The sequence below is a fragment of the Ascidia mentula genome, chromosome 9 (genome assembly GCF_947561715.1).
Source record: "Ascidia mentula chromosome 9, kaAscMent1.1, whole genome shotgun sequence".
Lineage (NCBI taxonomy): Eukaryota > Metazoa > Chordata > Ascidiacea > Phlebobranchia > Ascidiidae > Ascidia > Ascidia mentula.
Genome location: NC_138574.1, coordinates 2472478 through 2493035, shown reverse-complemented (window position 1 = coordinate 2493035; position 20558 = coordinate 2472478). Strand labels below are relative to the sequence as shown.

At 38.1% G+C, this 20558-nt stretch overlaps 3 protein-coding genes across 3 annotated transcripts; 1 reads left to right on the top strand and 2 right to left on the bottom strand.

Annotated features, from left to right (window-relative positions):
- The first annotated feature begins 873 nt into the window (after positions 1-873).
- LOC145913358 (uncharacterized) lies at positions 874-6283 on the top strand. Its single transcript, XM_083000982.1, has 6 exons — positions 874-1238; positions 1554-1775; positions 1976-2477; positions 3227-3378; positions 3594-3714; positions 4559-6283. The coding sequence occupies exons 1-6, from the start codon at positions 912-914 to the stop codon at positions 4735-4737; spliced, it is 1503 nt and encodes a 500-aa protein (XP_082857108.1). The 5' UTR covers positions 874-911; the 3' UTR covers positions 4738-6283.
- Positions 6284-6719: 436 nt separating this feature from the next.
- On the bottom strand, positions 6720-11506 carry LOC145913797 (monocarboxylate transporter 14-like). Its single transcript, XM_083001552.1, has 7 exons — positions 11314-11506; positions 10693-10836; positions 10228-10391; positions 9743-10068; positions 9391-9529; positions 9119-9332; positions 6720-6935 (listed from the first exon to the last, which is right to left on the bottom strand). The coding sequence occupies exons 1-7, from the start codon at positions 11504-11506 to the stop codon at positions 6808-6810; spliced, it is 1308 nt and encodes a 435-aa protein (XP_082857678.1). The 3' UTR covers positions 6720-6807.
- Positions 11507-14533: 3027 nt separating this feature from the next.
- LOC145913795 (monocarboxylate transporter 14-like) lies at positions 14534-16869 on the bottom strand. Its single transcript, XM_083001550.1, has 5 exons — positions 16708-16869; positions 16026-16351; positions 15688-15826; positions 15421-15634; positions 14534-14916 (listed from the first exon to the last, which is right to left on the bottom strand). Exons 1-5 carry the CDS (start codon positions 16867-16869, stop codon positions 14786-14788), a joined length of 972 nt encoding a protein of 323 aa, XP_082857676.1. The 3' UTR covers positions 14534-14785.
- Positions 16870-20558: the final 3689 nt, after the last annotated feature.

Sequence of the window (20558 nt, the reverse complement as noted above, 5' to 3'; positions counted from 1 at the left end):
TTATGTGAGGATATACGAGTACAGCTTATAGATCTGTTAGGTCTAATCAGTGCAGCTTATGGTGCAGTTATGCAGCCCTGCAACGGCTTCCTTTTTTACTCCGTTGAGTACAAAAACGGCTACTGTAGGATGTTATGTGGGAATACATATGGCTACTGCCAGTTGTTATTAAAAAGTATTGCGCCCCTTCACATGATAAGGTTGCTAACGCATTTCATAACCCAAATGTCGCTTTTTTATCCTCGTTATACAGTATTTAAGGTTCAGTGTACAGTATGTAAGCTTTAGTGTACAGTATTCAAGCTTCAGTGTACAGTATTCAAGCTTCAGTATGCAGTATTTAAGCATTTCTTGCATGCAAAGTAAGGCTTTGCTGAACAGCGTTGTGCCGCAAAGCTAAGTTGTAAACACGGGAGTCACGCGTCGTAGCAACAGAGAAAAACGCATTACGTGTGCACCGTTTCTGTGTAATTTTGCAACAATGTTTACCGGAACTTTGCTTGTTTCCTGAATGTTTCGTATGTCGAAGGATGACCACTGGGAATATTAATTAAAGTTTGACTTTACAGAGGTGACCTGTTTAGGAAATTACAGCCAGGCGTTAGTAACCAGAGGCACCGACAAATGATGTCATACGTGTCATATTTGCAGTTAGCACGTCAGTCTAGATGTACTGTAGATTAATTTTGCCAGATAAACTTCAGGCACATATACGTTTTCACTTACGCTTGCCATTTTAATATTAGTGTTTCATCGATTTTTTGACATAAACTAATTTACCAACACAGTGTGTGCATTAAAGGGATTTAATTTGCATTAGCTCCGTAGCACGGTGGTGCTTTCCTACATTATTTCTCAATTTCATTCAGATGGATAAAGATGCTGGTTTTCCTAAGTAAACGAAATTTGACATGACCACGCAGCGGTGGCCGGGTATCTCACTGTTTCCATTCTGTGCGAGCGAATTGGAGCGCTTGAGCATCACCATTACTCGCCAATGTATCGGCTGCGACTACGTCTACGAAGCTGGTCTCGTGGAAAACAAAACACAGACTGCACCCAACCATTGCAACCCGGAAGTCCGGGTTTTTCCGCTTCCCTTGGGAGAATGTGCGGTGTGCAACAAACCGGTGATTGACGGTTGCTTGGCTTTCCTGATAATAGTGTGTCTGTGTACAGTGATCCTCAACTCTTGGTCGTTGGCAGTTTGGATATCCTTGAAGCCTAAACGTACACAGGTGGAGATTATATTTAAATGATTTTCTAATAAAGCTGTAACTACTCAAGTGTACAAAAGTATTTTGTTTCCTTTGAAATTTGTGGTTTTAGTATACGCTGTCGGCCCAAATTAAACGCATACATAAATAACCAAAAAACAATTCTCTGACAAATAAGGACAAAAAAGTTTTATAACAATTTTAACACCAATGTTGCAGCATAAAATGATGTCAAAAATGTGCAGACAGACCCTCAACGACGTTGCCTTGAAATAAGCACTAAAAATATGTTAAGAATTGACAAAAACACAAGAAATGGCATTTTTTGTCTTTTAGGTGTACTTCAAAATCTCTTTAACTGCGTCGGATCTCCTGTTCGGGCTCGCCGTGTTGCCAGTAGCAACCTACCACTTTATATCGATCATGTACATCGGCCATACCGAGTTTTACGACATTTCAAAATTCCTCTCTAACCCCCAGGAGTTCGCCAACGGTTGGATCAATTACTTTTCGCCGGCCCACGTCAAATTTTCCGTAGCCATTTTGTACATATCGCAGGTAGGTCGAAAATATTCAGAAAAGGTTCAATTCATTTTAGTTTGCGTACGAAAAAGGTATCAGAAAGATTAATTTAAATGTGGAGCAAAAGTTTCCACGCAAAATGCTTCGAATAATCACCGACAAATTGTGTTTAAGCTGTTGTTTGCCTCATTTTTTTTCCTACCATTTTTGCCAATGTGTAAATTATTTTTGTGCAGGGCGCCAGTCTTCTCAGTATCCTACTGTTGAGCGTTGATAGACACCTAGCCATTACGAAAGACATCCGTTACAACCGAATTATGACCAAACCCCGATGCCTGCTGCTAATTTTCATCACTTGGGTCTCCCTGGTTGCCCTGACGATTATTCTGTCCTTCACAGTAGCGAACAAGTGGACTTTTACCGTCAGCCCGTCAGTGTTCTTCCTGCCCTTAGCCGAACCACCAGATTCGGTGGATACCCAAACCTACGACGATCCAATTTGGATATACCTTGTCCCTCTTATATTGGTGTTCGTTGCTACGGTTGGGGTAACTATGGCTACGTCGTGCGCGCTCAGGAAGCCCATTTCCAATCACCATAGAAAAATGACCGTGGTTTCAGTGCTGTCGGAGGGCGAGAGTGAAAAGATTACGTCCCCAGTCGCAGTGGAGACTTTTCAATTTTCGCCATCAAAGTCTGCTGCTCAAGAATCCAGCTCAGACGAGTGTTCGTCGAAAGGTAAATATTAAAGAATAATGGGTGGAAATTTAGGTGAACAGAAGCGTGGACATCACAGAACACACCCACGTATTAAAAAACACCTACTATCGAGAGGTTTTTGACAACAGGAATATAACCGCTAAATACTGCTCTTCTGGCAAACGTTGTTTTTATCGATGTATCTCGACGTTTCGGCTGTTATGCAGCGGCCCTTATCAGGAGGTATTCAGTAACAATTAATTTAAGGAATATAACTGGTTCAGTACGTAATGGAATGCCGCTTTCTGCAACGACAGAGATTTTATCCCATTAAGTAAATACAAGAATATAAATGGCAAATGCGTTTGAAACTGCTACAACTTCAGTGCCACCGAAACTACATTGTATTTCCGTGTTTCGCTAAGCGCTCCACATATAAATTACAATGGAAAAAAAATGGCTCAGCCATCTCCAGAAGTGTTTTGTTCACAAGGAAGTTTATCGCCACAGAGTTTACGTTTCAAGTTGTTGTCTACTCCTCTTTATTTCGCCCAAGGAGAGAAAAGCATTTGCTTGCGTTCATAATTGCGAATATAACATTGTAAAATAAACGCCTGTCGTTTTATTGAGTCGATGGAAGTGACTCAGACCTATGTTTGCTACCAACAAAGAATAAACGCTTGGAAACTTAGCCGTTATTTCAAAGAACCCTAACGGAAACGAAAGTATGACGACCTTTCTGTTAGGGTTCTTTGAAAAAAAACAGCAAGTTATTGATTATTTTTTAGACAATGCAGCTGGCAATTCTGCTAGCTTGGCTGCACCTCGAAAGAGCGTCAAATGGAGTGTTGAGTACGAGGAGTCTCCCCAAACAGGAAGTACGCTTTGGACTAAATTTTCAGGCGTCTTTAAGAGAGAAGATTTCCGAGTTTCAAGGAATGTGAGTTTTGACGTTTTGTTTTACTTAAAGTTGAAGTCCTCGGATAATTGCTAACGCAAGGTTTTAATGGTGACCCCGACATAAAAATTACAGTTTAAGACCTTGGACATGTGCTAACGCAAAGTTGTAGTGGTGACCCCGAATTGAAAGCGCGCAGAATCATCAGCCGACCAACGTTATGGGGTTTACATAAGTTATGATACATTTACGCGCAGGAACACCAGCAGGCGAACAGAACACTGATGACGATTCTCTCCGTTTACGCGGTCTGTGTCCTGCCCTTCGCAATTTTGATGGCCATCAATTTGTCCGAGGACGACCTCGCAGATCTGACAAGTGAGTCGTGTATCCAACACATGTAGTATGGGTATTCAGTCACAAGATGTCGTAGTGTGTCTGTTTTAATTCAGATCGTTGACTTTAACCAACACATGTCTGTGTCAGATTTTTTGCGCCAAGTTAACAACCAAGCCAATGTACCTCCATATTTGTGACATATAGAGGCCTATAGAAAACAGTATCATATTGATCAGAGTAACAAACACGCAGTTAAAGGGGGAAATGGTATTGCAACGAATTCATAATTAACAAAACTAATCAATCTTCCAATTGGCATATACAATTTTATTCTTACCAAGTGCCAATATGTAGACGCAAGGCAGGCAATGTTAACTTCAATCCTTTTCACATGAGCAGTTTACGTGTCAATCGAGAGAGTATATATAGAAGTAGCAAAATAAACGATAACTTTAAATTTGTCAAGTGTTACGGTGTCAAGAAAACCTTGGCACCTACGTTTCTCATAAACTACAGTTTAAAGATTCGACATTTTCCGGCATTTGAGGACCCTTAATAATTTATGTCAACCTGTAATCAAGAAGTCCGCAACCTTTATTGAACAGGTAGTAGTTTCACTGACACTAAAGGTGCAGTACATAAACACCGCATATATAAAAAACGAATGTAAAAAGGTTGCAACTATCCTTAACGCTGTCTATTGGAGCCTGACCAAGGTAATAATACCATGCGACAGTTAAGTGTTGAAAAAACGTACAACCTGTATTCGTAGCTGCGTGCGGCATTCTAAAATTTAGTGCCGGTGCGCGGTCCAGTGGTTTGGGACCCCTGCTCTGATCGCAATCTGCGTATTTAACCTTAAATTGACCTTGTGTGTTTGTAGCATCTGACGGACATCTGCTCCGCGACCACCGCTCAATTGGAAAACTGGTTACAGTGGGCGTGTTTTTGACGTCATCAATTTGGAACTGCGTCATTTACAGTGTTCGCAACAGAGATTTTCGTGCGGCGACGCGATCCCTGGTTGCTAAATTTAAATCGACGATGGAGCGCTATTTCTAGACTGAGCCAACGCAGCAAGTCGAAGAATCACAGTCCAGTAAAATGGGCTCTGTTGGACCAAACTAAATGGTCTACATTTACACGGAACTACGTTCAAAAAGGTTTGAATATTTATTCCAGAATTTATTTCTTGCTGTTGTCGGAATTTGTGGGCGTTTGTTGTTGATTTTTGGATGAAATCAAGTCATTCGTATTTTATATCAAAACTACTACGCGGATAAACAACAAACAGAAATAAAATCACTACTTCTTAATTTGGGGGTGAATTCCCCTAGGGAGGCGTTGTAGGTTGGCAAGGGGGGCAATAGTTTATAAAATACCCGTATATTGACCACTAAGTAGTGATCAGCCTATATTTTGTATTTCTGTGTACAGAAACCTTGCGGTAAATTTAAGCAAATATTTGTCCGCTTGTCGGAAAAGCTCGCGACTACGAGTGCTCTAAAATTCAATCTAGTCACAATCGTAACGCTCAATGGACACATACGTAGTTTTAGTTTGGTGACTGGTTGTTTTGCACTTAACTGAGCAACGAACAAACTCGACTATGCAGCCGACCTGTGACTCGGAATGTCATGCACCAAACCATGCATGAAAAACTTGGTTTCAAAAAACAGCCCTTACCTCTCATTGACGAGTGATTTAAAAAGTAAATACAATGTTATAAATCCAAATGAGTGACGTAATTCAGAGGCTTGGTTGCTTCACTTACACGATGTATACCAAATAAAGTAATTTGCTGTCCCAGATAAACAAACAATGCCTAACCGAGGACCAAATCTCTCTACAGCTATGAAGCAAATTAAATCCTATTTTTGAATTTAATTTTTTTCCGAGGGATGGGGGCTCAAAATGTTATAAATAACGTCAAGGGGGCGACCAAGCAAGTTCAAGCACCACTGCACTATAAGACATGCATAATACCACAAGGTTGTCAAGTTAGATACCCTGAACTGTTTATTATACTTTTCTTCGTTTCAATGTCGCCGTACGAGTGTAACGACCAATCATATTTCAAATATCAATCACCAGAAAGCTGTGCATGTTTGTTTTTAATTTTACCACCGTTACATTTGCACTATTCAAATAGTATGTTGGTTCTTCAAAAGCATTGTGAATAGTTGTTTAATTCGTCCGGGCCATTCCCTACAGCGTGCGGTCAGTTTGTAAAGTCAACACGTTGCACACGAATATATGCGCGCAAATTGGTCTTCTCTGTATGGTTTAAACCGCAGTATTATATCAAAACAAAAGCGAACTCCAGAAAAAAAACCTTTCTCAAGGTTTGCTGGCAACGATATTGGCACACGATTATTATTTCTACAAGTCGCGCCGTTTGCCAAAGAGTCCTGTATTTTTAATTAAAAGTTTTATTTCTTGTTGCTGTTGTTGTGTAATGCTTACCTTATGTTCCCCCTGTATTATTTTTGTATGTTTCTATTATTTTGTGGCACGAAGTGCACCGCGAAGCAAAAGTTCCAATCGTTGAATTGTTTTCTTTTGAATGCAAAAATTTTCTTCACTTCATCAATAAACCAGAGTATTATTTAAAGCAGTTTCGAAACGGAGGTGTTTTGTTACAAATCCGGCGCACTTTCATGAAACTTGCATTGTTTTTTCTTCCTCCCTAATCGACTGGAGCCACTTTCCATGCATAAATTATGTATCCCAGCAGCTCCGCATTTGGCCAGCTCGGCCGGTTACGTAATGACAGAAAATTTAAACGAGAAACCACGAACATGAATCCGACAAACCAGATGGAAACCTATGAGAAAATATTTTTTCCCACACCGGGATTCGAACCCAGGCCCTCCCGAACAGGTTTCCTACTTATATATACAGTTGTGGCGCCGAGACAGAGGTTGTCACCGCTTTATATTCCGCGCGCCGACTCCGCAGCGCCACCACCATACGAACGAATAAAAATGTGGCGAACTCTTTTTGATAAATTATTGAAACGTGTTTCAAACTTACCTGCGTCGACTTGGTATAGTTTATATTTTGAGTTCCAAATGCGAAAAAAATCATTAAACAATCAACTAATAATAATAGCGGGAATGGCGATCTGCGTCATAGAAGTCTCGACTCCAATCGTTTCAAGGGATTTCGCAACAAACATATTGAAGCCGAGACCAAAAGCAACAAACCACAAAAGCGGAACGACCAGTCATATGATTGCGTGACGTCAACAACGGATCCTGTAAAACAAATTTTATTTTTTCTGTGTATATGTCATGTATATATACACATATATATAAAGTTGCAGACCTACAAACCTTTGTATGACTCTTACCACCTAAGTTATTAAGTTTTAAATCTAAACTATGCATAAAATATGGAGATGCGAGTAGTTCAGTAGTGGGATTCAACCGGTTCGCACCGGTTCTGGGAATTTTTAATGACCTTCGCAAACCGGTTGTTAACAACCCTATGTGTAGGCACATGTTTTACTTGAAAGTACTGTATTCCCGCGGTTACTATAGAATACTGCTAGTGAGAGGATGCTAAGATATTTGAATCCCGCTATTGGAGTAGATTGTGGTGTAGAGTTTGGCCTTATAGATTTGGATTTGTAATATTTGGTGCACTTTTTGTGACAAACTGATTGCCCCAAAACAAGTTAGAAACCAGAGACTGACAAGGCGTACGCTTATAATTAAGTTGCTGTTTTAATGATGGCATGTAGCCTAAGCCCCATTACGTAACAGCGAAAACAAATGTTTTCCGGGACACGATTTTTGTTTACGATTTCTGTGGGGAACGTTTTCTACGTAGCGTTTTAAATGTTTATGTACACAATTGTCTAGAACAGCTTGGAAGCATTTTCGATAGCTGGTCTCCTACAACACAAAAGGGCTTCCCGAGCAAAACTAAGCGATGTATAAAGAATTAAACTAACTTCATTTTGTATCTTTGATATTAGGAGTTCAGCATAAAATGAAAAAAAAATAACATAAAACAACAGAACGTTTCATGATGACAACGAAACCACTTATGAGGTCGTGGAGCGATATAATTTATTGAATGCACGATTTACAGTGACGTAAGTTTTTCGGAACATTTTCTTTGTGGTCATTTACAGTTTCAGTCATCCAAAACTAAACCAAGTTTTTTTTTTATTGCGACAAACTAAACCTAAATAAACTACAGACTATTTCGTTATGATTTAAACCTAAATAAACTACAGACTATTTCGTTATGATTTAAACCTAAATAAACTACAGACTATTTCGTTATGATTTAAACCTAAATAAACTACAGACTATTTCGTTATAATTTAAACCTAAATAAACTACAGACTATTTCGTTATGATTTAAACCTAAATAAACTAGACTATTTCGTTATGATTTAAACCTAAATAAACTACAGACTATTTCATTATGATTTAAACCTAAATAAACTACAGACTATTTCGTTATGATTTAAACCTAAATAAACTACAGACTATTTCGTTATGATTTAAACCTAAATAAACTAGAGACTATTTCGTAATGATTTAAACCTAAATAAACTACAGACTATTTTGTAATGATTTAAACCTAAATAAACTACAGACTATTTCGTTATGATTTAAACCTAAATAAACTACAGACTATTTCGTTATGATTTAAACCTAAATAAACTACAGACTATTTCGTAATGATTTAAACCTAAATAAACTACAGCCTATTTCGTAATGATTTAAACCTAAATAAACTACAGACTATTTCGTTATGATTTAAACCTAAATAAACTACAGACTATTTCGTTATGATTTAAACCTAAATAAACTACAGACTATTTCGTAATGATTTAAACCTAAATAAACTACAGCCTATTTCGTAATGATTTAAACCTAAATAAACTACAGACTATTTCGTTATGATTTAAACCTAAATAAACTACAGACTATTTCGTTATGATTTAAACCTAAATAAACTACAGACTATTTCGTTATGATTTAAACCTAAATAAACTACAGACTATTTCGTTATGATTTAAACCTAAATAAACTACAGACTATTTCGTAATGATTTAAACCTAAATAAACTACAGCCTATTTCGTAATGATTTAAACCTAAATAAACTACAGACTATTTCGTAATGATTTAAACCTAAATAAACTACAGACTATTTCGTAATGATTTAAACCTAAATAAACTACAGACTATTTCGTAATGATTTAAACCTAAATAAACTACAGACTATTTCGTAATGATTTAAACCTAAATAAACTACAGCCTATTTCGTAATGATTTAAACCTAAATAAACTACAGACTATTTCGTAATGATTTAAACCTAAATAAACTACAGACTATTTCGTTATGATTTAAACCTAAATAAACTACAGACTATTTCGTAATGATTTAAACCTAAATAAACTACAGTTGGTAATATACCTGCAATAAATGGACCGACGCATATACCGATTCCTTCAATGAACATTATCCAACTATAGGCGTCAACGAAGTTATCCTGACCAAGCATTGATGCCACACTCGCTTTCATGAAACCATATCCGTTGCTGAGAAGGCCGTACACGACTGCTATTACGAAAAACCCATAAACGTCAGACCAAAACGGACTCATAAAAACAGCGACTGCAAGAAGAGCCTAGAAGGAGAATCAAAACGTTGCGGTTTACTTTGATAAAGGCTGATATTTATAAAACCTGATTGGAGGCGTATGCCCAAAACGGGTCAGTGCGTGTTATGGTACAAAGTGCGCCGAGAAGGGGCCTTCCAACGATTCCAGAAAGGCCGATTGTGGAGGAAAGCCAAGCAGCAACATTCGCATTTACACCGTGTTGTCTAAAATGCAACCAAAGGCATAAATATATTGATACCGGTACGCAGTGCCAGCGGTATTGTTTTCAACAGCGTTTAGTACATGGCAGTTTCTTTTTACCGTCCACAGGCAGGTTACATGTTATTATAGACATACAAAGTGTAAGTCAAGAAGCACAACATTTTTTGTCATTTAATGCTTTTTGGCCTGATTATTTAGTCTGCATTGAAACATACCTGGCTCTTTCAACCAAATGAACGAGGGGAATCAACATAGCACACCAGGTTAGAAAATCACTTGCACTTATAAGGAGAAACAGTGGTCGTTTCCACAAGCGGCGTGAACGGATCAAGAAGTGCTCCCTGTGATGAGATTTCGGTTCTGGAACAAGTTTGAGTTTGTTTTCCGGTAAAATATTGAGTTCCACAGCTTCAGGCGTTCTTTTCTGGTCTGACGTTCTCCATCGATTAAACGGGTGGTTGGTAATCTCGCTTTTTGGAATGAAAAACATAGCAAAGACACATATGTTCAAGCAGTAACCCGCCAACAGCAGCATAGTTCCCTGGAGAAGACTTTTACATAAAATGGCGATATGGCATAACATAATAAAAAACAACAACAAAATATTAGACATAAATCTTGCGACAATATAGAATATATAGTACACGAAGGAACTGTATGTAGAATCAAATGCAAAATACAACCGATCAATTGTACATACCCTCCAAGCATAAGCCAACATGAACTGTTGAATCATAATGGAAGCGGTAAATATTCCCAAGCACACTCCCCCACCTATTACTCCTTCAGCCAGTGATCGGTCATAAGTGAAGTAACCATTTACTACGGAACTGAAAGTAACAAGGGAAAGCCCTGCACCGATACCTAAAATATTACATTGCGTTGTATGGTAATTGTTCAACAAGTCACGGTCCAGTAAACTGACAGCCGGTGTCTTGCTGTTTGAAATGAAATGTAAAAATGTAATATCAATTATTTGTGAATAAAGCCAATTTAATATAGTGGATAAATTAAACTTATGAGCACCGGTTACACTAAATGAGTTCTTCTTCAAAACCTCAATTGTTTTTACAAAAAATGGCCGGAATAAAACGATACAGCTGCGTGTTGGAGTTGATCAGCGGGCCAACATTTAAAGTTGTTTAAATATAAACTAATCTATAACCTGTAATAATTCCGAACGAGAAGAACAAGTGCAAGACGCTATTCGCGAAGTAGCACAAAATTAATCCGACGAACATGAAAATGCCACCCAGGATACCACAGACACGACTACCAGCTTTCTCAACTGCAAACGCCCCAACAGGACCTGTAAAAGAAAATATACGGCGATAAACTATCTTCAAGTTAAGTTGACGGTTCGGACCACTATGCTAGTAGAACTTCTCAATAAAAGGTACATAGAAAAATCTTTTAGTAAATTGAACACAAAATTGCACGCAAGTCTATAAATTTGTGAAGTTATTGTGCAAAAAGCTTTCCGACCATATCCAGATCAAACACAATATGTTGATGTACTATTATACATGTACATATGCAGAATATCAGACTCTTGCAAATCAAATGATGAACTATAGATGTTTTCGAAGCTAGCTTGATTTAAGCGCGGTGTCAATTAAAATTTTAAAAGTAAAATGTTCCAATTTTCTTGCAATATGTAAACTTATAGAAGCCTAATAGTCTGTGGCCATTTGTTAGTTTGCACACCTATAACATTTAACCCACATCGTAAATACTCAAGTTTTAAGCAACATAGGTAGTTTCAAACACTTTGCACAAATAATACCAATCAAACATCCAAAAGCAGAAGGAAAACTTCCCACAAACGAAACATAATTAGCCTTCGAGTTAAATGTACGTATCCATTCTGGGTACAGAACCCCCACAGAGTGAATTGTTCCGTAAGAAAGAGCGTATGTTGCGGTTGAAGCCATTAGAACGATCCACTTAAATCGACAACTCTCATCTTGAACAACCATCTTAAACAATCTGATTATTGCCTAATAGTGGTTTTTACTATGATCACCTTAACCACTGACAAAAAACACAAAGGTGGTAATAACAAAACAATGCGTATGCTTCTACGAATCCGCCTTACGTCTTTCCCTTCTTATTGCTATCACTTAATCAACCATTTGGATAATTGGTACATGCTATAAGTACAAGCACATTTTATGTACACTAGAATTATGTTTTTGACATAGCTTATCGGTGTCGACCGGTAAATTCTGAGCACATCCTGTCGATGAAAATAACTTTCAGACTGACTATTTTTTGGCTGCCAGAAGTCTACTCTCTTGGCAAAACAAATTTAAATAGTTTGTATACTTTAGCCATGTCTGGTCGCATAGCAATTGTTGGATCGCTTTGAAACATGTCAAACGGCGTTGGTTTGAAACCACAGTTTTTCAATTCGTATAACGTCAAAACAAAATCGCCAAAAACTCTCCGTGCAGCTGCCGTGAAAGTTTTATTGTACTATCCTGGTATAGTTGCGGCCTACATTGTAACTGTTTTCGAATATTAACTGCAAACTCGTATAGGCTATTCTTAAAAACCGCAAACATACACAGCTGTAGGCCTTTCACAGCAAAAACACGCGAGTTATAACAACAACAGTCGCTAGTCTGCATACACGCTTCCGCAAAGCGTGTGTGCTTTTGGGACAAACTATTTACTACCGGAACGAAGCTGTTTACTTTAGTGGAACAAAATAGGCCTATTGTCAAATGATATCTAAAAATACGTACTCAGTCATTTTCAGCCCTTTAATAGTTCGGTAACACGTCCGATATTATACTGGTCACACATCATTGGAATAAGCAGTAAATGACGATACTCTGATTTCTAAATCACAATAACAAGCAATGGTTAACGATACCTACTACAAAATGGATTTACTGCACATGCCTCTTACGTACGCAAAACCAGCGAACAGGCATCACGACAAACGATTTTCACAAATTTTACAGAAAAAGTACCAAACACGACGAGACCGTTGCCCGCGGCTGCAACCAATTCAGTATCAGACGATCTTCACATTCTAAACAAAGAGCTGTTTTTACTTGCAAAATGCCCTACGACCAATTGAACTTCCGTAACACCAAGTTACCGCAAATCTGTTATGATTAATGATTGTTTTCCGTGCTCAATTTCAGTTTATACCAAAGCAGCCTTAGCTTATACAAGCTTATACTTACATACGTGCTGAAGCCCATCTTACTATTACCACACTTTAAAGGTGTTTGCAAAATGAGGTGTGCAGTGACAGATTTACACGTTGTCTTGTGAACAGCAAAATAGTACGCTGTAATAGGGCAGCTTTGGGAGAAACGAAAATCAACCAAGTGGTTCGGGGGATTTGCTCGCATGACCAAAGTGCTCTTTCGTTTTGTGTCAAGGCGAAACGCAAGCCCACTCGTGTTTATGACTAGCTTGTGGTCATGTGACTTACAGGAACTGCCAATACTCGCCTTACAATTAGATGATTTTAGCGATTAGCCAATCAAGGAAACTCGTTTATTGGCACAAACCCCGAGGCCTTCATTTTGCAATATATACATTTTTTTGCTTTTTAATTTTATTCCTTTTTGCTCTCTTTATTTTAAATGTAAGTCAAAAAAGCACACTCTGCATTGGGACTCCAATAATTATTTTCAATTATGGGGGCAAAGCAATTCAAAACATTCTTACCTTGTAACTATCACTAATGTGTTGTTGATGCTGATGCAGCACTTTGATTCTTGTCATGATTCATTACATCAAATTCAATGAGAAGCTGCATGAAGAAAAATTGAAACTACTTGCAGTTAAACAAATCAAAAAGTAGTCTAAAAGTTTAACCATATCCACTGATTACCTTTAAAAAATAACAGAATTAGTTCATCAAACAAAGTTAAAGGCTTGATATGCATTGCTTTTAAGCTGACTGTGTTTAACAGTTTTAAAAACTACTACTTTAACTAAAATTACTTGATGTAACTTGTCATATACATTTTTGTTTTTACAATATTGATAACATATACAATTCACACATAAATGCAATGGATCTTACTTTATTTCATGGAAGTTTATCTTGTCCATTCCCTCTATCTTCAGAATACAAATCCAAGTGGTATCTGATAATTATTAATGATGTCAATGCAAAATGTGAAACAAGTACATTTGCACATTAGGTGCAATAAAACTACAAGTAGAGACTACAAACTGTTGCTCAGCAGGAAATATAAAACTAAACTGATTTCAAGTACATTGCCGTCACGCTTTGTACTGTTAACAACCTCGTCTGTTGCTGCTGTTGCAAATTTGTTTTTTTTTCATTGCAAGGAATTGTTTTGCTGGAACGGCGGAAGAATATTCGCAGAAAAACATGTTTTACAACTTCTTTGAATAGCATTGCAGAAAAGTGATTAATCTCTTTATCCAACACAATCGTTGATATTTGGTGCAAGAAACAGTAGTAAACTAACATGGGAGATAGGATAGCTCTTGAAGTCTTGATTCCAATCGTATTGAAGGATAACATTTCCCATGACTTAAAAGCCCACGTAAAAAACTCGTCTTTTTCGCGCGTTGAATTTGAAAATCACGTGACCCTGTTACTACTCGACTTGGCCTTGTAAACCGTTTGCTTAATTTCTCCTTGCGACCGGAATACAGCTTTCGTGATCTACTGCCCTTTTACGGATAATATTTTATTTGTTCCGCCAAGATTATCGCAAAACACAATAAACATTGGAGGCTCGAAACCAAAAATTAATTACAGAAAAAGCAAAAAAGACGCGCGGTTTACAACGCAAATGTAGCACAATGCATATTTAAGCCAGAATTTGTTTTTCAAACTTAAAAACCCAGACACGTCTTATTGCATCTCAGCTATATAATGTTAGTAATTTGCGACGTAGTAAAATACAAAAGTTAGACTAACGATACTTACCTTCTTTTATTTTATGGAAATTAATCTCCATTCCCACATCGGACACTATTTTTGGAAATTGTAACGAGATTAAATATAATGCACCTGGTTCATGATGGTCATAACAACACAGTGTGAAACATGTTTACGGCCACAAAAAACAACAGGTTTGAAACGGACTGATTCTTCGGAACCGTCAACAACCCAGTTTGTTGCTGTTGTCGCTATCTTCTTTTGGGTGTTTTTTGTTGCAGACAAATAAAAAAATAGATTTTAACTGTTTTGCTGTAAAATCAAAGTGAAACCTATTTCTCGCAAGAAATAGTTCAATGCCATACAGGATCTAGCTCTGAAGTCTTGATTCCAATCGTTTCAAGGGATTTCGCAACAAACATATGGAAGCCGAGACCAAAAGCAACAAACCACAAAACCGGAACGACCAGTCATATGACCGCGTGACGTCAACTACGGATCCTGTAAAACAGGACGTTAAAAATGTTTCGGTTCATTTCAAGAGATTATCATTAAAAGTTACAAAACATTTCATGCCCTGCAGGGTTTCTGAAACTGTGTCCCGCGGCCCACTGATGTGCCGTTAAGTGGGTTCAGGTGTTCCGCCAAAAGCAGCCAAAGCAGTTCGTTCGCCTAACCAGGGCCACCTGTTGTTTCCTTTCAAATCCTAAACTGACTTTAAAGTTTTGTAACTTTCTTTGTCGGGGGAAAGATATGTTTATCAACAATTGTGGTGTAACCTAACATCCTTTATTTAAATTTGAGAATAAATTTTAATTTCTGCTACAAATTGCATTTTTAAGTTGTCGCAATTTAACACAACAATGCCAAACGAAAACGAAATAGGAGGATCCAAGTGTGTAGTGAGCCTAAAAGGTTTGAGAACCCCTGAGAATAAGGATTACACCAACCGGTAGAGGTCATGTTAGGCCATGCAGTTACATTCTTTGTCGTCAGTTTACGTACCTGCAATAAATGGACCGACGCATATACCGATTCCATCCAAGAACATTATCCAACAAAAGGCGTCCACGAAGTTTTCCCGTCCAAGCAATGATGCCACACTCGCTTTCATGAAACCATATCCGTTGCTGAGAAGGCCGTACACGACTGCTATTACGAAAAATCCATAAACGTCAGACCAAAACGAACTCAAACACACTGCGATCCCGAGAACAGCCTAAAAAGCGACAAAAAACATTACGGCATATTAAAAAAAGTCGAATAAAAAACCTGATTGGAGGCGTATGCCCAAAATGGGTCAATTCTTGTTATGGAACAAAGCGCGCCAAGCAGGGGCCTTGCAACGATTCCAGAAAGGCCGATTGTGGAGGAAAGCCAAGCAGCAACATTCGCATTTACACCGTGTTGTCTGTAACATAATATATCAGGCGCATAAAGTCAGAATTAGAAAAAATTAATTGTAAACGTGTAAAAACCAGGCCTGACAGATTTAAGATTACTGCGACGCATGGTGAGTCTTTCCAAGTGCGAGGAACGCAAAATGTTTGAGAACCAATTAAATAAAATGTAGAAGTAACATAAATAATTTCGCTAGAATCCAACCATACCTGGCTCTTTCAACCAAATGAACCAGGGGAATCAACATAGCACACCAGGTTAGAAAATCACTTGCACTTATAAGTAGAAACAGTGGTCGTTTCCACAAGCGGCGTGAACGGATCAAGAAGTGCTCCCTGTGATGAGATTTCGGTTCTGGAACAAGTTTGAATTCGTTTTTCGGTAAAATATTGAGTTCAATAGCTTTGGGAGTTCTTTTCTGGTCTGACGTTCTCCATCGATTAAACGGGTGGTTGGTGATCTCGCTTTTTGGAATGAAAACCATAGCAAAGACACATATGTTCAAACAGTAATCCGCCAACAGCAACATTGCCCCCTGCAGGGAAGATTCGGTTTAAAATTTATGGGAACCAATACCGTGAAAACTTTTACGTGTCCGCCATCGCCTGGATAAAAAAATAAGCAATTTAATGCCAAAATTGGACTCATTTCATGAACGTGTTGGAAATGCCTGGTTTTAAAGGACATTGTGTATAGTGTGAATTAGATGATCTTTTTTTAGAGGCGGCCAGGGAATATTTCTCCATGGCCGATTCCATAAACATAATATCACCAAATATCAGGTTTTAAGGAAAAAAATACTGGTTATACATCATAAAAAATAAAAACAAATCTTTAAAAAATGGATATAGATCTTGAATAACTGCAAAACATAACTGAAATCGTACATACCCTCCACGTGTAAGCCAACATGAATTGTTGCGTCATAACCGAAGAGACAAATATGCCCAGACCTACTCCGCCACCTATCACACCTTCAGCCAGTGATCGGTAATATGTGAAGTAACCATTTACTACGGAGCTGAAGGAAACAATGGCAAGCCCTGCACCCATACCTAAAATATCACATTGCGTTGTGCATGTTTTTATATGAAAAATATATTAGGTTAAAGGTGGCTGATGACGATTATGTTGGTACTTTGTGGTTTTGCCCCCAAACTTGCCGCGTCCCAAAAAAAGACTTTCAAACCTAAAAAAAACTCAGTATGGGGAAACAAAAGATATGGCCTCTGTTTAAAAGTAATGGAACACATTTTTAAATTGTTGGAATGATTGTGCTGATAAAAAAGTACCAAGACAAGAATAAAATTTGTTACGTTTGATTTATTTGTGTATTTTAATGCGAATTGTCTTTTTCAATACAAAATTTGTAGCTGTTAAGTTTGGAAACAACAGAGGATTTCGACAAATTCATTTTTAATTGTAGAACGAATACAACTACCTGTAATAATTCCGAACGAGAAGAACAAGTGCAAGACGCTGTTCGCGAAGTAGCACAAAATTAATCAGAAGAACATGAAAATGCCACCCAGGATACCACAGACACGACTACCAGCTTTCTCAACTGCAAACGCAGCAACAGGACCTGCAAAAGAAAAGATATGTGGCGTAAAACTTTCGTCAATTTGAGTTGATTCAAGCCACGACGTCATTGTTTGTTCTGGTTGGTGAAATATTTGTAGGTGATTGGTTTATGTTTAGTAAAGATGGTGATTACACATATGCATAGCAGGTGCAACGACCTTATAATAACCAAGCTATATTATAAAATAAATCATGTTTTCCATGTCAACTGTTGAGTGCTAGTTTGACCGAAAGGTACCACAAAGTGGAGACTAGTGTGCCTGCTAGTGTGAAAGCTAGCACAGTGCCACTCAACAGCTGCACTGATGAGATCTTACAGGTCGAAACAGTGCGTGTACACACCCTGTCTGCAGCTTTGCAATAATATGGCTTTTTTTGCACATATACTTTCTTCTGGTTTCGAACAAATCTCCAATTTGTAAATACAATTTTATTCTAACCAAGGGCCAACGTGAAGACACCAGGTAGGCAATGTTAACTTCAATCCTTTTCACATGAGCAGTTTACGTGGCAACCGATAGAATTGAGAACGCAAGGCACAGTCCTTGCAAAAGCGAACGTTGGCACTGAAGAAATTATTGTCTTTTCTGAGATTATGCCCTACCCCAGTCCATAATGTGGACCGGGGCGGGCAAGCCGTGCACTTGTCAAGCGATGGTAAGTATACTAAAATCACCAAACGCTATTAGACTGCATGACAGGCAGTCAAGAAAAGAGGAAGCAATTTACGCCGTCACATGAACTAGCATTTAACAGTTCACAAAACAGGATTTACTTTACAATTGGTAATTATAAGGTCGTTGCAGAGGCTAAAAAAAACTTTCTAAATCGAATGCGATTAAAGATGAACCATAGTTGTTATCGAAGCTAGCTTTATTTAAGCGCTATGTCAAGTATAATTTCAGGTAAAAAAAATCCATTTTCTACAAAATGTAAACTGTTAAAAGCCATCCGTTAGTTTGCATGCTTATAACGGTCAACCTCAATTACGCAAGCGAATTCGTCTTTTAAAGAAGGGTGACATTATATCAATATATTAACAAATTTTGTCGGGTGCTTCGTATAAAAACTATAAACTTGTAACGATGAATGCACCACCAGCTGGGAACCACTGCAAACAAACAAGCAAATGCATGCAGAAAAGAAGAACCATAACACAGCTAGTAAGCTCCATAAGTGAACGTATTATGCAAGGATTTACCAAACAAACAAGAAAAAGCAGAAGGAAAACTTCCCACAAGAGAAATATAGTTAGCCTTCGAGTTAAATGTACGTATCCATTCAGGGTACAGAACTCCCACAGAGTGAATTGTTCCCGAAGAAAGAGCGTATGTTGCGGTTGAAGCTAACAGAATGATCCACTTAAATCGACAACTCTCATCTTGTACAACCATTCTACATACGAGATTGCTACTTACTTGATACTGTATAAAAATTAAAACCTTTCAAAAAAGTCGATAATCCGTTTTGAAGTATTTACTAGTGGCCATGGCCGTAGTTACTGTACCAAGGTAAACAGGAAAAGTAGGCAAAACCCATACACTTTGAAATATAAATGCTATAATAATCATTGAAGTGCATTTAATGCGCGGTACTTTCAAAAGCTCAACATACACTTGTTTCCGAAGGTTGTCCGTCGCTTGTTTACGTTTCTACACGTTTCCGCAAACACTGAAAGCGGCAACGACAATTTTTTGTATCAACGTTGTAACGGCTGTTGCAAACAACGCGTTTGAGTGATATTGCAATTGTTGTTGTGGGAATATTAAGTACATACATACTGTTTTTTGCTGCCAGGCATATTGTAACTTAATAATCTGTTCCCATGGCACATATAGAAAAGGAAGCCTTGTTGGATAACAGGCGAAACGTCGGAATAAAGTTACGTTTTTTATATGTGCCAGAAGAACAGATTATTAAGTTAAATACATACTTTCCAGTGCCCGAAAATAGCTTTAGATTGACACCAAATTAATTAAAGTGCCTGAAACGGCATATTCTGGTCTCATATCATTAACACAGACCACTTTTATTCTGGAAATTCGTAGACTCGTTTTCACCGTTTGTATCTCAAACAAGCCCCTACTACCAACTGTAAATTGTTACCGACGTTTGAGCCTCTATGCCTATGGTAAAGGCAACAGGCCTTCGCCAGAATAATGGAAGAACGAAGCCCTGTTGCATAGCTACCGAAGCATCGAAAAGAGTAAATCGATTCGGGGGGCCTGAAGCATCCTTTCTGCGCTGTCTCTGTAACTATGGGACTTACTAAAAACAAAGTGTTCTGCTATCGAGCCACAGATATGTTTGTTTTACTGACCAACGTTTCAAACGTTTGATGCAAACGAAACAAACTGTACCATTCGCACTACCCACTTCACCGAACTGCAACGCGATAACGTGCTCTGTATCAATTTCCCGTCTACCACCGAGGTAAACATAACAAGCACTTGATCATTATAAACGCGTTCTGTGGAGCGTACTAATTGTTTTCGCGCATTATGTTATATTTTATTGCGGGTTTTTAAAAATACCAAGAAAAAGCGGAAGTCAATATAAATAATGAAACTAATTTTCGGATAGGCATCACCAAGCCTCAGAGACACAGTATACATGGAACCCTCTGCTCTTTTGACACGTTTGGTAAAAATTGCATTAAATAAACGCACATTGCGAAAACAATCAACGGTATGAATGTCACCTTTTTCGGTTTATTTAACATTAGTCGCTTAACAATTGCTGGACACGTTTCTTGACACTACACACTACATCGAGTTCACCGATTTCTTCTGCTGAGCTCTTGCCAGGAATCGTAAGTTACAACTTAATGTCTGTTTCGTTGCATCGCGTGAATTGTGGCCTTCCACTACGCAAAATCACGTCTATTAAGGTCTAACGTTTCTGAGTAACATCTAAAAGCGGCGCGGCCACAAATACCTGGACAGCAAAATCGAGACCGCCAATGCGAAAAGTTAATCTCAGATAAATAATTGACTTTTCGCTTAGTCTGATTGGTTTAATCTTTGTGTAAAATAAAAACAATTACTTACATTCAAATAACTAAAACTCTTGTTAAGGAAACTAAAAATATGTTGCACGTTAGTGCCACAGCAGCGTCTCAACTTGCTCAGAAGTTTACGTTTCTGTCGGTCTATCAA

Excerpts from the sequence above, each read along its gene's own strand:
- LOC145913358 (XM_083000982.1), top strand. The coding sequence starts at position 912 with ATGACCACGCAGCGGTGGCCGGGTATCTCACTGTTTCCATTCTGTGCG. Across the intron at positions 1,239-1,553 it reads TGAAGCCTAAACGTACACAG|GTGTACTTCAAAATCTCTTT; the intron begins GTGGAGATTATA and ends TTTGTCTTTTAG. Across the intron at positions 3,715-4,558 it reads CGACCTCGCAGATCTGACAA|CATCTGACGGACATCTGCTC; the intron begins GTGAGTCGTGTA and ends GTGTGTTTGTAG.
- LOC145913795 (XM_083001550.1), bottom strand. The coding sequence starts at position 16,869 with ATGGGTGCAGGGCTTGCCATTGTTTCCTTCAGCTCCGTAGTAAATGGT. Across the intron at positions 16,352-16,707 it reads TGTTGGCTTACACGTGGAGG|GGGGCAATGTTGCTGTTGGC; the intron begins GTATGTACGATT and ends TCTTCCCTGCAG. Across the intron at positions 15,827-16,025 it reads CATTTGGTTGAAAGAGCCAG|ACAACACGGTGTAAATGCGA; the intron begins GTATGGTTGGAT and ends ATTATGTTACAG.
- LOC145913797 (XM_083001552.1), bottom strand. The coding sequence starts at position 11,506 with ATGGTTGTTCAAGATGAGAGTTGTCGATTTAAGTGGATCGTTCTAATG. Across the intron at positions 10,392-10,692 it reads CTCGTTCGGAATTATTACAG|GTATCGGTGCAGGGCTTTCC; the intron begins GTTATAGATTAG and ends GTAATATTTTAG. Across the intron at positions 9,333-9,390 it reads GGGCATACGCCTCCAATCAG|GCTCTTCTTGCAGTCGCTGT; the intron begins GTTTTATAAATA and ends TTCTCCTTCTAG.